The 17,334-nt window shown below is 40.6% G+C and overlaps 1 protein-coding gene across 1 annotated transcript in view; it reads right to left on the reverse strand.

The window, feature by feature from the left end:
* LOC100745968 (homeotic protein distal-less) overlaps positions 1–17,331 on the reverse strand; it is a gene marked incomplete at its 5' end in the record, with an annotated part of 96,683 nt that extends 79,352 nt beyond the window's left edge. The window contains 2 exons of the mRNA XM_012381354.2: positions 7,194–7,435; positions 16,941–17,331. Of these exons, the coding sequence (XP_012236777.1) occupies positions 7,194–7,435; positions 16,941–17,331 (633 nt within the window). The remainder of the gene's footprint in view (positions 1–7,193; positions 7,436–16,940) is intronic.
* Between the last annotated feature and the right edge of the window lie 3 nt (positions 17,332–17,334).

Consider the following 17,334-nt stretch of genomic DNA (forward strand, 5'->3'; position numbering starts at 1 on the left):
AGAGACCGGGCCCCCATTATCTAATACATCTAACCTACAAAACTCGTAGCTATGTCGAGCCATACTCCGCCATAGTCGAGTTCTACCACGAGTCCACCTTTGAATCTGATAATAAACGTCGAACAGAAAGAGAGAGAAACGGTAATATTCTACAACTGGTTATATAAAACTCCTAAATCAACTAAAAAATTCAGGGACAAAGTTCTACTGCTTACAAATCGACTTATAAGAATTTTCATCTGATTTTCATGTTTGATTTATAGCAGGCGATCGAGACGGTAATTATTAATTAATTGATGGTAATAAACATTGAACAGAAAGGAAGAGAAATATTCTGTAGCTGTATAGAGTTTCTAAATCAAATAAAAAAGACTCACAGACAAAATTTATCTGATTGTGAATCGATTCATAAGAATCTTCATTTGAATTTTACGTTTGATTTATAATGGCTGATCGAAATATAATAAGAGTCATTAATTAATCGTTTCATTGTTCCTTGGCGAGAAACTGAGTTCGTTATCTGTAGTCGATCGGTATTGATAAGTACAGACGAAAGGCTCGCCAAAGTAGCACCGGAGGCATGTGTACGACGCCAGTGATAGTCAGATAAATGGACGCAGATAAACGAGCGGAAAGCGAGGGAAAGGTTGGAGATACGGGGCGGAAAGACACATGTACGAGCGGTTATTCGCGAATCGACGTCTGTTGCGACCACGTTTCGAAAGTGATCCGGTGTTACGTAGTGTTCCGGTAGCTAGGAAAAGATAATGTGCTTTTTTGTTACATTTTCTTTTTTTTTTATCATCTTTGCCTTTTGATTAGAAACCAATCGTCTCTAAAGAATACTTAATTTTATTTTACTGCTTTGGTCTTATAGGAAGTTCTAGAAATTTCTGCACATAAATGCCTTCAATAAGTAAAAGAACAAATAAGCAAGTAGATTTGTCATATACCGTGTTAATTTTAATATCAAAAATAGTCGTATATAATTTATTACAGTAAATAGAATTATTAAATAATCTGAAATACTGTATAAGTCTGTGGTAACGGAAAAGACGCAGATAATTAACGCACTACTTAAAACATGGTTTTCCGCGTCACATTGATTTACATACCTATCACGTGTGTGCCCGTACATTGTATTTTAATGATCGTTTTAACATCAATTTTTCTTACAATACTGTGCGAATAACATGTCAATCACTCGAGTTGTGAGACCTTTTTGTTTCTATTTGCTTGGGCGTTGTGATAATATCATAGTAGCAATTCCATAATTGTTGTGTATCAAACCTTGCAATATTAAACCAGAGTAAAGAATATTTCTAAAGAGAGAAATTTAATCTAACATCTTGAATAATCAAGAAATTCAATTTTAATTTGTCTTTCACTTCTCTATAGTATTTCGCTAGTAGAATGAAAAATATAAAAAGGAAAGATAAACGAGGTTTCGCTTGTCTATTTGAAAGGCCTCTTTTCCTTCACTTCGAAATCTTTCTCTCTTTTTCCATCCGAAGATCACGTCGATCGATCAATCGAATCGAGAAGCCCGAATCACTTTTTCTTCCATGAGCAAAAGATCGTGTAACGCGATCTTCATTTTTCATTCTCTTAGTTCCATCTCCTGCACATACCAACGTCTCAAACTACATACACATTTACGACTCACGTTTGGATATATACTCGCTCATGCATGAATAATAATTATTTGCACGTTAATTTTCACCTTAATTCCCACGCCTCTCGGATTTTCTGCAAATGCATCGCGTGTTGCATCAAAATTTTCTGCGACCTTGATCCTGATGTACGAACGGTACCAGTCAGTTGTTTATTAATCACTGTCCAAAGGTGTTGAGGATATGTGGATAAAGGCAAGAAGAATTCGTTACATGAAACTCTAGTTAATCCTGGTTCATTCCTATTAAAGAATGTTGGCACACGAATCAAAGAATAAATCTTGCATTGCAAACCGTTCCTGTTATAGAAAGTTTCGTTGGAGAGAATAGAAAAATCTCGTTTGAATTCTCGAAGTTCCACGCAATGGCGCGCGGATAAATGCACCGAAAGGCGTTACACTGTCGATCGATCCTTGGTTTTATATATCGCCCTTTGAGTGACAGCATTATCTTATTCCCGGAGCGTACAAAGTGATCGATGTAGAGGGGTAGTTCGGCTCGATCGTTCACCGGTCGCCGTAATATCGATATCGAGTACTATCTACGTCTTTCATGCCCCTTTCAATAATAAATAACAGGAAGTATAGAGGATGATCCACCGGTGCGTAGCTTTCGATGGCCACTTAGAGAGGTGCTGGAACTTGCGAAGCGTGTTAGACACCCTTAAGGAAACCTTACGTAAACCTTGATAGAATATTTTCAGAATATCGGCTAAACATACATTTAAATGAACATTGAATAAAACCATGGCTGAATATTTTGTGAATATTGGACAAAGCTTTGCACGAGTTTCGAGTGAATTTTGGAATGAATTTTGAATGAGACCTTGGGTATTAGACGAACTTCGGATGATTGGTCGGAACATTGGTCAAACTTTTTCAGCAGCGTTAGTTTCAGAACATTGAATAAACCTCTAAGTGAATTTTAAGTAAATCTTGGATAAGTATTGTAAACAACTGAATATTAGACAAACTGTGGATGAAATTCTTAGGTGAAATTCGCACATTAGATGCGCACATTGAACGAACCTTTGAATGACTGTTGAGTGAATTTTGGACGAATATTGAGCGAAGGTTGGGTGTACCCTGGATACCTCGAATCTTCGGGGGTAAACGTACTTCGGAACATTCAGATTTCGAATTCACTCGGCGTGCGGTTCTTCCCTTGGTGTGCGCGACTTTCGAATCTCGTTTCGACGCGTTGGCATTCCCAGGGCCAATGAGGAGAGATCGACCACGTTGGTCGGCGAAGACGAAGAAAAAGGAACCACCACGCCCAAGGTACGTGGCAGGAACGCAGACGGTCGTGTTGGTACCTATGTAGCCGCGTCTACGTGTCTATCCCCTTTGCACGTACACGTTCCTGCCCGCGACGATGTGTACTTCGCGTGTACAAGTACTCTCTATCCTTATTGCCTGCTTTCTTTCTTTCTCTTTCTCTCTGTCGGTGTAGCAGCACAGCGGCACGAACGCGCTACCACGTCCTCAAATTGAAGTCTCGAAGAAAAAGAGATGCGTGGCCTCACTTCTCTGGTTCAGATCTCCTCCACCGTTCTTTCTTCTTCTTCTTTTCGTATCGTCTTCGTCGTTTTCCGTGGCGAAGTTGAACACCACGAGCAAACCAAAGGGCAACCGAGAAGAAGGAAGGAAGGGAGAGGGAGGGAAAGGCGCGGATAAGAAGATGTCGAAGAAGGGACGACACAGAGGGAAAGAGATACAAAGAGACGAAGCGGTTTCGAAGCGAGGAGGAGGAGACCAGCAACGAAGGGAAGATGGAAGAGTCTCTGAAGGCTCTGTAGGCGCCATGTTGCTGGCGATGACAAGAAACCCGATGCGACGGTAGCAGGGCCAACGGAGCAGGCACAGGCGCTTGCTCGAACGCCTTGATTGGCCGATTACAGATTATACACGGTACACCCTGAAGAGATGCATCGGCCGTAAGCTTCGTCGGGATCAGCTACCGCGGTGCCGCGGAGACTTGGTCGAAGATGTTGCATCGAGTATGATTCACGAAGCATCGCAATGGAAACTACCCTTGTGTGGAAAAGAAATAGTAGAAAATAGAGAAAGATATTGAAGAAGCTTTAGAAATAGGTACGTACCTTCGCTAAACTTGAGAATTCTGAGAATTTAGATTGACGAGGATAGATCGTTGTTTAATACAGTAATTTTATCGATCGATCATTTTCTCAGGAATTTTTCTTCTTAAAGTACAGTTCAAGAATCAGAAGCTTTGTAGTGGAATGTACTCTTATGATGAAAGAAAGGGGCGAAATATGGGCAATACCGAAGAAATGCTAGGAAGAGCTATATAAAATTTAATAATTCTGTGAATTTCGATTCGATGAATGTAGAAATCACTGTGTTAATTTCCTTCACAAATTTCGCACGTTGAATTGCGCTTAAAGACTCGGAAGCTTTGTATTAGAAGCTGACCTCATATAAACAGGAGAAGTGAAACGTGAATAATATCGAAGAAACTTAAGAATTCCGTGAATTTAGATACGGTGACGATTAATCATTTTTGCCAGCGATTTCCTCCTTTGAATTATACTTTTCATATTTCTTATAAGAGGAAAATATTGACATTCTTCTTTACGCGTCAAATTTTGTGACAGTGCAAACGAATTATGGATAACTCAAGACTTTCTAGTTCTCCCTCAAAGTAACAGATTGAATTCAGAAATGGAAAATTCCGATTCTAGAGTCTTCTGTTGAAAGTCAACCAGTCGGAATGCTCTGTTCCGTGTTATTTTGCAAACAACCTGACACGGTGCCGCGATTACTCATCAGCCTGCGTCGAGCTCGATTCTCTGGCAGAAGGAGAAAGGGGAATAACTCCCGCGGAGCTCAGACTAATGAAATTATCCGGTCCGGGACCCCCTGCAACGACATCAGCAACCTACGACAGCCAGTTATCCCGTGATTACGCGATACGCAGTTACGTATCACGATGTGTGTACCTATGAGAAAACCTCTAGCCTTTTGACATCTATTGAACCCCCGGGGAAGGAAGGGGGGGGCTAAATACAAATAAATCAATTTGGGGTCAATTTCCATTGTGAAATCAGGGCTATTATTTGACATACTTAATATATACGACCAATAAATCATAGTTTAACGCACTGATTGTATCTAAAGTACATGTTGCTATTTCTCTGCGGAAGCTGCACACACTTTTTATCAAACGTCTTTCCTTAGTTATCTCTGGTATGTTTGATGTAATTAATTATATTTGTTTCAATTGCACGGTTTAATGTTTTGTTTCTTTTTCTGTTAACTTTTGTGTTAAAAATCTTCATCAATATCTAGCCTCAAAAAATCCAATGATTGAATTAGTGGTTATTTTTTAGAATCTAGTAGATTAATTTTAGATAAATGAGACGGCGCAACGTATACGTCACTGGCAGGGAATGCGTAAATCAACGAGCAATACCGATACATCCGATTTCACAGGGAAATTTTTGAGAATATTCTAAGAAAATTATGCGTAATAATACAAAAAGTCTGGTAATTGAAACAGGGGAGAAATAATAGTCTTATAAATAATTGAATAACGAGAAAAAGATTCTTCCATGATTTTTACGATAACTCAAACCTTCCACATGAATTAATCGTAACAATCAATCACTGCGGAGCTGATCACTATAATCTCGCACCATCTATATGGCATTGATAAACGCAGTTGAAGGAATTTTCCCTCGATTCGCTTCTTTTTCCAGTCGAAAGTAGTCAAAACTTAATTAGGGTAACCGGATTCAATCGAAGAGTCGTAAAACTGACAAAACTTGAAGGATTTCGCAAAATCACGAATGCAGCTTTAATCGAGTACATTGCCGACATAGCGCATAAATCGTGATCAGAGATATATCGAAATTAAGATTTCGCAAGCGGGTACGGTTCGTTTCAATTAGCTCGAAGGCGCTATTGCGGTCTAATAAATCGTTAATTGGGAGTCGTGGGATTATCCGCAAGAAATTCATGACTTCGAAGAGACCAGCGTCAATTAGCTTTTGACCATAGGTTCAGCCTAATAAATCGTTAATTGGAAACCAAACCGGATAATTAGCGGAAAGCCAGTACCGATGTCCACCGTGAAAAACTAAAAAACTTCACGATCGTCCGGCTACTGGAATTATTTATGATCTTCTCGTTAGTGTCTCGCGGCTGATTTTCTCCCTGTTGCCGATACGCTGCACGTTAGTACTGGCAACCCTATCCTCCCGGTGTCCAGGGCGTGGCGGATCGGTGATTTAGTAAAGTCATTTGTGCCGATAATGCTGACAGATGCCGTCCATCGAGAGTCCTGTTACCCTGGACTCTCCGTGCAACAGGATCTTCTCGTGGTTTCGAGGGGTGGACGCGAAACATGACTATGTTTCGTGGATACCGCGCGGAAATTTGAAGAAAAGTTGCACACGTGGGTTAATTATAAAAATAGAAGGGTTTTACTAGTAAAGCTTCGCGGAAAATATCGTACCGCGTTTGAAGATAACTATAGTTTCGAATTTAGAATGCAATTTTGGGAGATTAAAAGGCATACGACACGTAGCTGTCACTTGTGAATATTACACGGAAGTTTGAAAAAAAGACAACGTATATGGATTAATTAAAAAGTACAAGAATTCTATTAGCGGAGTATTATTGGAAAAATTTGAGCTGCGCTTGAAGATTATAAATTAATAAGATTGTAGCTTCTGATATCGAATGCAATTTTGGAAGAGTCAGGTCGGAAAATGTGAAACGTGAAAGATTGCCTTTCGTGTATATCGGGGGGTAAAATATTTTGCAGATAGAAAAATTGTTGAATTATATACAATTGTAAGATTGTGGAAAAGTTTCGATATGGGAAGATTCGGGGGGAGAATACGGAACGTGTCTTTAGCACGTGGATTAAATTAAATCTGCACGACTCGTGAACTAATCATACTTTAAGAATTCAAAGCTGGTCAGTTTCCTTCATGGAATGCAATTTATTTCAGCGATTCAGAATGCACAATTGTACAATTCGAAGAATGCAGACAAGCCATGACAATCTGTTCGGTAAATACACGCGGTAAAAATCCACTGAAGAAGAATATCTTATACAAATTAAATTAATTTAAACCAACATTTGCAGTGATTCTCAGGGATTATACCAGAAATTTTCCGCGCCTTCCTCTATCTTAATGCAACATCCGAGGATATTACGAGCGCTCTTAGAGGAATTTTCTTGCCATACGAAGCTGAACGCGTACCGAATGAAATTTTCATGGAAACCTCGCTTAATTGCCAGGAGATAACGTGAAAACGCAGTGGATTCCAGGTGTAAGAGTCACGGAACAACGTAAGCCCCGTGTTGATTCGCGTGACGAGTGCAGCGTTCATCATCCCACCGACGATGTAGTGCACGTGAATTTCGTTGTACGTGAGAACAACGTACGTCGTATTAGTACTTCCGTGAGAGAAAATTGATCGCGAAAAGAAAGAAGAATTAAAGAAACAAGCACGACAAAAAAATAAAAAGAAATATAACACTTACCTGGGTTTGCGTTAGTCCAAGACTCGCCGCGAGCTCCGCTCTTTCTGGTAGCGCGAGATATTGCGTTCTCTGGAACCGCCTGTTAAGCTGTTGCAACTGAAGGCTGCTATAGATCGTCCGTGGTTTCCTCATCTTCTTGCCTTTACCGTTTCTCAAGGAACCGCCGCCACCACCGCCGAGCTCGTCGACGAGACTGCCACCCTTGTCACCCAATGGCGAGAGGTCTGCGAACATGCACCACCCTAACATCAACTTTCAGAATCCTCATCACCGATTGTGTACGAACTAAAGAGAAATTTAACGAAAACCTAAACAGAACTATTCGACAGATACTTGATTTATGATACATTTAGAACGATAGAACGATTTAATTATCTGATCCAAATTCGAAACGATTCGTTGACGTTTGTGGGAAGAGAAAAAAACGGAAGGAATGGAAAGAGAAATTAGTTGAACGCATTATAACATCGAAAGAAAAGGATGAAAGGCTTGTCGAAGATCGCGACAAAGGTTCGGGCGTAGGTAGCCGCGATAAATCATGATTAATCTCGTGTAATTTGCCACGTGTGATCGCTATCGTGGCGAACAATATCGGAGTGCTAACCATAGTGTAATTAATTAAAAAAAATTGTTATAAATTAATCATCGAATAATTACGCACCGACTAAATAAACGCATCGTGCCAGCCCGGCGAACGCTATCGTACGTACGATCGCGCCATTATGTTTATACCCTAATTACAATGTAGCGTAATACGGCGCGCGGTGTGAATCCTTGAACGTAACACAGTCATTTAGAAATCCAAACAGGCCAGCCTTGTCATTTTCCACCTAATGCGGCGCGTTCAAGGAAATGTCATCCTGGAAAATTCACCATGTCTATGTGTGCATGCTATGAAAATCGGCATAGTAAAACATACATCAACATGGCCTCCATCGAACAGGTGTAGCAGAAAATTCTCGAACGTGGCATGGTTGATAACAAAACTTGTAATTACCAACTTTTGAATTAGTAATTCGAAATTTCTAACTACTTGCGCGCGATCTTCTACCTTTATGAAATTTATAGCGATCAGTTGGATATGCATACGACGCGTGTATACATACATACGATATGATTTTTATGATTTATTGCTGGCCATGTCACCAGTAACGGGGGCGTGGAAGACTGACCCGTGGATCAACGAGTTTCAAGATCGATCGCGGAACGACACGGAGATTTTGATTACGCGTAAAATGGCAGATATTAACAAGCAACCCCTGCTATACTTGATCTTTTCTTGCCAGGTTATATATGTACGTACACCATACTTGGCGGGATATTTACGATACGCAATCGCGTGTTAGGAGGAGTTACGGGGTCTTTCCATCGGCAAGGATTCTTCCAGAAGGCGGTGTCCTTCGTTTAACGAGACGTTTTTGCGCTGTCGTGACCGGTATCGTCGAATACATTAACCTACACGATTTTATGTCAGGTTGAACGCGATAATGCTTATTCGGTGTTTTATCGTGGCAGGTCAGTGGAGCCATGATGTCGCCGAATATAACGTGTCATTTCGAAAGGAATAATAGCCGTCCCGTTATCTTTACGCATTTTTATGCAATGTCTTTGACATATAGCGACGCGCTATTGATAGGACGCACTATGTTTCTGTGGAAAATATCGTAGCTTAATTAAATACTGAGAAAAACTGTCTTTTTGCCGCGATTAATTAAAATTTCCAATTTTTAAATTCAACGTGTTAACCACTACTGGTAAGCAAGTTCATGGTACATTTATAATGTAGCATATTTTGTGAGAATGATGGTAATCGAGCTTTCGTTCTATCTGATTTCGGAATTATATATGCACTTCTTTTATTCCGATGGATTTATTACCTGCTTTTGAAAAGGTTTATATTTTTTGAACCTAAGCAATAATTTTCCTTTCCTATTATCAATTTTAATATGAACTTAGAAAATCTACAAAAGTTTCTTCATGCTTTCCTCTTTCGTTTGAAAATCAGGGAAAATATCGATATGGTAAAAGGAACGGTACTCGAAAGAATTTCTATTTCATCATCGATTATCCATAAATCCCAAGAAACATAAAACTAGAACACACTGACACTGCACACCAAACCGATAAGAATTACCATTTCTATCATTAGATTTCCAATTTTTGTACATTTATGGACAGTCTAAAATGCATGAAATATGCAAAAATATTGAAAATATCCAAAGTAGAATCTCCACTTAGAATGCATTTCTATATCGAATCTTCATAAAAATACAAATTTACATAAGTATCCGTCTAAGCACAAACATCGTGAATTACGCTATAATGCATATACCAAACACATTGCCAATCATTTCATTGATTATGAATGAATCACCGCGATAATCACAACCTATGATGCAACATCGTGGCACAGAAGTGCATAAAAGCATAAAGTTCAGTGAAAACTGTAAGAAAAATCGGGAAACGAAGGAGAGGCACGGTTTTACGATACATTTTTCTCAGGAGTGCTTGTACGTTGCAAGAGCTCGCGGAGTCATTAGCGCGACGGTGTATGCAAAGCGGTCGCTGAAAACCGCTCCGGTCGCGGTGAAACTACTACTTTAGCATAATTCGCGCGGCTCATTTGCGAGCGGTCGTGCGTTCCCTGTTTCCTTTACGCGCGCGTTCCCTTCCCGATTTTCGCGTGTACGCGATCGATCGATCCGCGGTTGCCTGTTATTTCACCGGGAATAACCGTTCTCGAAGAGGCAATTTATCGTCCTATATATCCTCGATGCAGATATAAAAGCAACCACGATACCGTAAAATATAATTAATACGCCATTCATCAGAACCAAGAGGTTAACGTTTCGCGAGTGATCAACGATTCTACGCGAGTTTCTGTGAAAAATCGTTTGGTCACGGATCGAAAAGAACTGTGCTAAGCCTCGATGCAGATGAGCGGCGCAGTTGCGATTTCGCTCAGGCGACGATGTATAATTCGATGGGTTTGTGCTTCTAAGATTTGATACAGACGAGCGAGTTTCGTCGCGTGAATGCAGTGTGTTGGATTACGTAGGGAAATATATGTGAGTGAGCGCATTCGCAATAATTTCGCGCGAATTTGCGATGCATAAAAATCGGGAAGCGCGCAGTTCAACATATTTGTATTTACTATATGCTTAGACATATTCGACTGTAACGTGCAAATTTTCCTATTTTTAGCGATTTACGTATAATTCGCTGAATACTAAAAAAGTTGCGTTTATGTACATTGATGTCTATGATAATTTAAGTGACTTCGAAATTTGATAGATATTGCCTGAACACTTTGAATCTAAAATATATATAACTTCTAATCACTGATAAACTTAAAATAATATTTGTGTAAGCATAACAGAAATCCTTTACTTAACTTCTATAGAAAAAATGAAATAAGATATAAAAAAATGTATTCCTTAAACAATTATCAGTAATACCGTAGACAAAGGTCAGAAAAGGAAAATCATATATGAAAAAAAATTCCCAATTTCAGAATTATCTGCGAAGATAAAAATATTCGTTGAAAAATGAAAAAAATAAGAATCCTCATACATATTATCACATGTCCGACAATGAGCGTTATTATATCGCTATATGTGCATTGTTTTCTGTTCGCTAACGTTGCATGCCTGGCAAAAAAACTCTCACGAGAAAAAAACCACTCCTCCGTATCGAGCCTCGTATTTCTAATAACACAATGCACATGACCATGCAATCCAGCTATTCGACGAATAAATCTGTCAAATCTCACACCATCGCCACTAAAAAATCGCAACGTCTCTCTGTGTCCAGCTCTAACCCTGTCAATGGAATACGAAGTCAAGTCCGAGTGGAAAAACAGCAGAGTTAGAGACGAATAGTTTATCGTCGATCGCAACAGCTAGCCGCGACCGGTGCACTTTGCGTGACGACCATTCGAACCCCACTTTTCTCATTGTCAGCTGGGGGGACGAACCAGGATCCGGTTGAGTGGCAGCCACACGATATCTACGGATGTATCTAAGCCAGAGAAAACACGACTTCCGTGCAAAATCTTCGAACCTACGAGAAGAGAAAAAGGGAAAGAAGAAGAAAATCCATCGTCGCTGCCATCATCATCCATAGAGCAACTTGGAATTTCCATCTTTGAAGATCTGTCGGGTGATCCAATAGTGCTCCAGGTCGGTGTTCCTAATCCTTGTGAAAACAACCGTTTAATACCTAATCCATCACCCTGGCCGTAGACCCCAGAACTCTCTATCCAAAGGGCGCATTGTCTTTGAACCGTTCCGGATTAATTTGACCGGTGGTTGGTCGCTGCCAGGCCCGGTGACTAATGTAGAGTTCGGTAAAGGTAGCCACGCTAATTGGATTCTGGTTCCCGGGATCGTTTGCTTCGTTGCGACTCGACATGGATGGGCTCAACGTCGATGACAAGGCAACGGCCAAACCGAGAAGAAGGCTCGGCCAGGGACGATGTTAATGGACGGTTCATTTGTCGCGACCGATGAGATTGCTCGTTGATATACGGCTACCACCTAACGGTGCACTGTTTGCGCATTGTCGAGTATGAGATCGGTACGGTGGTACACGATTGTGTACACGATACGAGATCGTCCCTTCTTTCGTACTCTCTTGATTCTGACAAGTCGTCGCAAGTAAAGTTTCGGACGACTTCATTAATCCTCCTTGGTTATATGACTGTTCCGATGTCCAATTTCTGATCGATGTTTTTTATGTTTTCGCATGAGATGGGAGTGGAATGGAATTGGGAAAAGAAGATCGAAAAAAGTATAAAATAACATTAAAAAGTTAACAGTTACGATTAACGAAAGGAGATAGCGGTAGAAGGAGTTACGAACTTAGAGTTGTAAAAGTATTTCTTGAAAATTTATATTGCTACATATAGGCTGAATGCATTAAAAGAAAAACTGCGATGCCAGTGTATACAGGGTGGTTGGTAACTGGTGGTACAAGCGGAAAGGGGGTGATTCTACGCGAAAAAAGAAGTCGAAAATATAGAATAAAAATTTTTTTTTCAATTTTCTTTTTTTTTTTTTAATTTTTCCATCGAGACAACGATCTACAGTGAGATCCGTTATAACGTACCGCACGCGTACCGAGCAAAAATTCAAAGTCGATTTTCTCGAAAACAAAGGCTCAAACGAAAAATTTGTATATTGTATATGCATTGACAGAAGTGAAAAGAGAATAATCCACAATGTCGGTAGTTGAATTAAAGATTAAGATCAATTTTAGAACAGACATAGATAGATTTTATAGTTTCATTCCATATGGAAATATATAAATGCAGCTAAACTACGAACAGCTTTTAAAAATAACTTATTAAATGTGAATTACGAAACGTTACACGTGACTCGTAGCATAAAGTTGATGGAATGGTATTCAAATATTTCATATATTTCCTTCTTCTCTAAGCACATTTGACAAGGGTATTAAATTGGAAGTGTCAAGTATTTTGCCAGAAAGGTAGTTGAAAGGAACGACACGCGGCAGGTGGCCAGAGCCCGAGGAGGATGTGCAAACAATAGCGTGCTCCTTTGTAATTAACTCGCGATCGCGATTCTAAAACGATATTTATTATTTAATTAATTCAATCGCTTTCATCAGGCTCCGTGCCTGATTCGCAGAGGATTACGAGCAGCAAAGAGCAACGGGCAAATTCTTTCGTCGCAATTTGTCACACGTGTAAACGAGCTTCTCGTAATGATTAATCACAAACGATCGGCACACGATATGTTCGAATTAACCAATTATCGCTGTACAATTACGACAAATCGCGCGTTACCACGCGGAAGAACGTGTGTAACTTTCTTTAATCGTAAAATACGACAATAAGAACGAAGAAGAAAATGGAAAAGGCTTAAGAAAAAGAAAAAGCATTACGATGACCGAGTGATCTACGAGGATCGACGGAGCAATCAATAATCGACGTAGCAACACGTGGCTATCGTTCGATAGATCAATTCTACATTATCGTAACCACTCTCTGAGAACGCTGTTAATGGAGGCAGACATAACGTTACGACACGGCAATCGCGATTTGTCGCCATTCGTTGGAAACACAACGACGAACTCTCTCCTCGAGCAGAATTTTCTACCACGCTAATCCGGTTCTTACGCGAACTCGTCATAGTTCTATCCTGCTGGGGTCCGTTCTAATGGTTTATGAAAACCGAGCACGAAGAAATTGTCATCCTAATGAGAGAAAATGACCTATAATCTGAACGATTCCGTGGAATCGTGGAACCCATTCGAAAGAACGCATCGTAGAACATTTGCCCATTACCGATCACGGACCCTTGGAAAATACGTTCGTTTCTTCCTTCCCATCGATGGTCAAGTATTCGCAATTTTCCAAATCGAGAGGAAAGGGAAGAAGGGAGAAGAAATTGCCGAGAGTCAGAGCCCTCGATCGTTTCACTGGATTCTTCTATGCAACGATGGGTAAACGTATCGTGCAACGTGCGAATATCTCGAGGGACGAACCCTTTTTTCATATACTTCACCATCGGGGGATTCACCGTTTCCTTTCTATCCATATTTATCTATTTTTTTCCTACTCTCCTAGCAATTTTCGACAAACTCACCGATTCAAGATTACCTATAACCGATATCCCAGTGCTTCGAATTACGGAAGGGGTGGTTCCAAACAGGCGAGAACCTCTCGTGGTTTCCATAATGCAGGAACGTTGGAACGTGCACGTTTGCGGCGGTAAAAGACAGGTGGAAAGGAAGAAGAACCATCGGTCATTATTAATTTACGCGATAGATAGGGTTCGCAGGGGAGGTTGCCGATTGTCCCCTTCAGAAAAGACAGAAGCCTATAGCGAGTTCCCGTAGAGAAGGAAAAACTCGTGTAAATTCCTCTTCAATTAATTTAGGATTTTATCGAGTGTCTTCCGTGTCGGGAATACCGTCGCGTCTAAAGAACTAAATATTGCACGTTTCTATCGACGGCCGTGTTCGCCGATTCGCGGTTGACAGCTTCATCAGCAAAGCGATACGATATACCACTGGTATTTCGAGCAACAATTCTAAAAATGACGCATCGTGCTGATCATTTCTTTTCAATCGTTGTAACGACGAGCTTACTTAGCGAGGAATCGATGCTGATTTTTCTTTCACGGCACACGGTGAGAAATTCATAGAACGTTTCCCTTTGTATATGTCAGAGAAGCGTCAGGAATAGAGTTGTGGGCATTTGCTAGATCTCCATTGGGATGGCCATCGCTGTGTTATAACGACGGTACGGCCTGATACTACGAGCATGAACACTGCCGATTCGACAATCAACAGCGGCGATTAGGCACTCGCGACACTAGTGATAATGGTCTCAGATTCGATAACGAATCCGCGGTCAACGGGAGCATAGATATACTTGCTCTAACTTAAACGTGTACTGATGGTAAGGCGCTATTTCCTTCCTCGATGAGGTCTCAATAAGGAATGAATCTTCGTCCCAGCGACGCCACCGAGACAAACTCTGGTCGGGTGTCTAAGTACACAAGATCCTCGGATCGACGTCGCTGTCGATTGTTCGATTTTGGGACACAAGCTGCCTGATCGTTTGCAAAAATCTTAATTGCCGGAAAAACCCAGGTTTTATAGCGGGTCCTCGGGCTAACTGGATTTGTGCTGTGTACGTGCCTCAATATCAGGTATTCATTGTTCGAAGGAACCATTGGCATGGTCAGATACCTCTATGGGTATTTCCTTTAATGAGAGTCATACTATCGCTCCATACCTTTGACCGCGGCTACGTTCGGCGGCTGATGATCGCCTTGAGCCCAAGTTTATTATCACCAATCGCCAACAAGTACAATTGGGCAGACTGACGGCAAATTGTTTAGTTACAACTGTAAACTTTAATTACAATCTTGCGGATGTTCCCGAAGTTGCAGAGGGGAGGCTCCGGTGGCCTTTCGTCTCCGACATATATAACAAAATTTGGAAGATTTGAAAGAAGTTGATGGAATTTTGCAATTGCTGATTGAAAATATTCGGAGTACTCTAAACTAATTTTGCAATTCGTAAACCGTAGCTAAATAGTTTTACATGTAAGGGTGAAAATTGTGTGAATTTAAAAATAATTGATTACAAAGGACTTTGTAATTATTGATCGAGAATATTAAAAACATTTTGCGAATGTTTCTTTTCTCTGAACACATTGGTGTGTGAATAATTTCATACATAAGACGAAGGTGAAAATATGTACGTGTATCTAACTGTTTGTATTTCAACTGCCTGTATTTACATATCGAATAAAAATTTCTGTGAATTTTTTAGAGAGCCAAGATGATTTATGAGAGAAACAAATTGCAGTTTCACGGAAGTAAAATCTTATCAGAAAAAAAAGACAAAGATGAGAAATGCAAAGATGTTTAACGAAATAACAAGCAGCTTTATATATCTAATTGCTTGGCGTTAGCCAATATGTGAATATAAACTAGAAAAAGAGGACAAGATGAAGAAAACGTGGATGCATGATTGCATGATGCACAATTGCATATATTGGAATTTAGTTAACTGTATTGAAATATACAGTAAAAACTCGCGTGAACTTCAAAGAAGTTGACGAGGAAAAAACACACGAAGAAGAAGGCGGGGGAAATGTGCAAAGAAACGATGAACAGTTGCGTATCTGACTGCTTGAATATCTAGCGACGCTTTTCGAGGACACAGGGAGGCCGCGACTATTCTCATTCAGCCGGGGGGCTTTTTGTTTCGTTCGTTAGCCGCTTTGCGGGACTTTTTCGGATCCCAAGAGGATTCTCTTTCCTAGTCGTATATCTTATTCCGTTTCTCGGCGTTATTGTGCCTGCCCAGGCCGTCGACCGATCCACTACCTGCTACTCTAGATTCTCTCTTCCGTTTTCGTTTCTTTTTTCGTCGAGCGCCTACCTCGCCAGATGCGAAATCAACGAAAGAAGTTTACGATTTTGACTTGGCGTCCGATCGCCACGCGAACGCGCAACCATAATGTATTTCCAACTATCTGACCTCCCACATGTGAAACGTTTCAGGATTAGATAATGGAACTACCAATTTGTGTTAAAAATATCGCAACATCGCTTCTATGTACTTATCGACGAATTATGCGTGGAATTGTAACGAGTATTCGGTTGAAATACGTTACGAGTGTAATGCGTTTTAAGTAGAATTCTACCGCCGGGATCAGACATCCGACTCTTGGGAAATTTAAAAGCATCGTTATCAGAAAAAGTATCACAATCGAATATAGTAATAGCGATAATTATACGTCTGATAACGAGTCTTTAGGGTATTTCTAGTTGATATGGTTTATGAAAATATTCTATTACTTAAAAAACTTTATATTCTAATCTATGCTAATTGCTACTTGCTTTGAAAGACTCACAGCGAATCTATCAATTTAAACTATTCGACAGTGTGGTTATTAGAAAATAGTATAGTAAGCTTCGCTGTAAACCTTCCAACAGCTCTCCGTTCCAAGGAATTACTCGTAGAAAATCCCTCTTATACACACTTTAAGCTTTTAAGTCAGCTACTTTGGTAACTTTTAAGATCAGCTGCAAACAAGATTAGAGAAAAGATTCACTGGATTGTCAACGTACAACCATCGCCGTCTTCGTCGTAGATCGGCTCCGATTTCCAAGGAACGAGGAGCACAGAATTAAGTTAACTATCTTTATTCTAATAGTAGGAATAAAAAAGGCTGCGAATACATACAGTTAGGGTACTCACCGTCCTTGGGCGGTGAGGGGCACTGGGGCGCGTACGATCCCAGGTGATATCCATAGGCGTTATGCTGGTGCATGGGCGCGAACGGATATCCGGCTAGCGCGGACCTAGGACTGGGGAATCCTGCATCCGCGTGTTGCTGGTTCCCACTGCCTGGTCCGGATGTTTGGTGACTTAGCGCGCCGACTTGATGCGGGAATTGATGAGCACCAGGCACATTGTGTCCTCCGGGATAACCACCACGTAGACTGGCGGGATTATACAGATTATTATGTTGCAATTCGATGAATGCCGATTTTCCACTTTGTGAGACGGGAGTGCTCGATGTTGTACTATCGCCACCGTTTCCACCGGGTGGTCCAGGTGTCACCGAGCCCAATCCCGTGTGATGAAGATG

The sequence above is a fragment of the Bombus impatiens genome, unplaced genomic scaffold (assembly GCF_000188095.3).
Source record: "Bombus impatiens unplaced genomic scaffold, BIMP_2.2 scf_0131, whole genome shotgun sequence".
Lineage (NCBI taxonomy): Eukaryota > Metazoa > Arthropoda > Insecta > Hymenoptera > Apidae > Bombus > Bombus impatiens.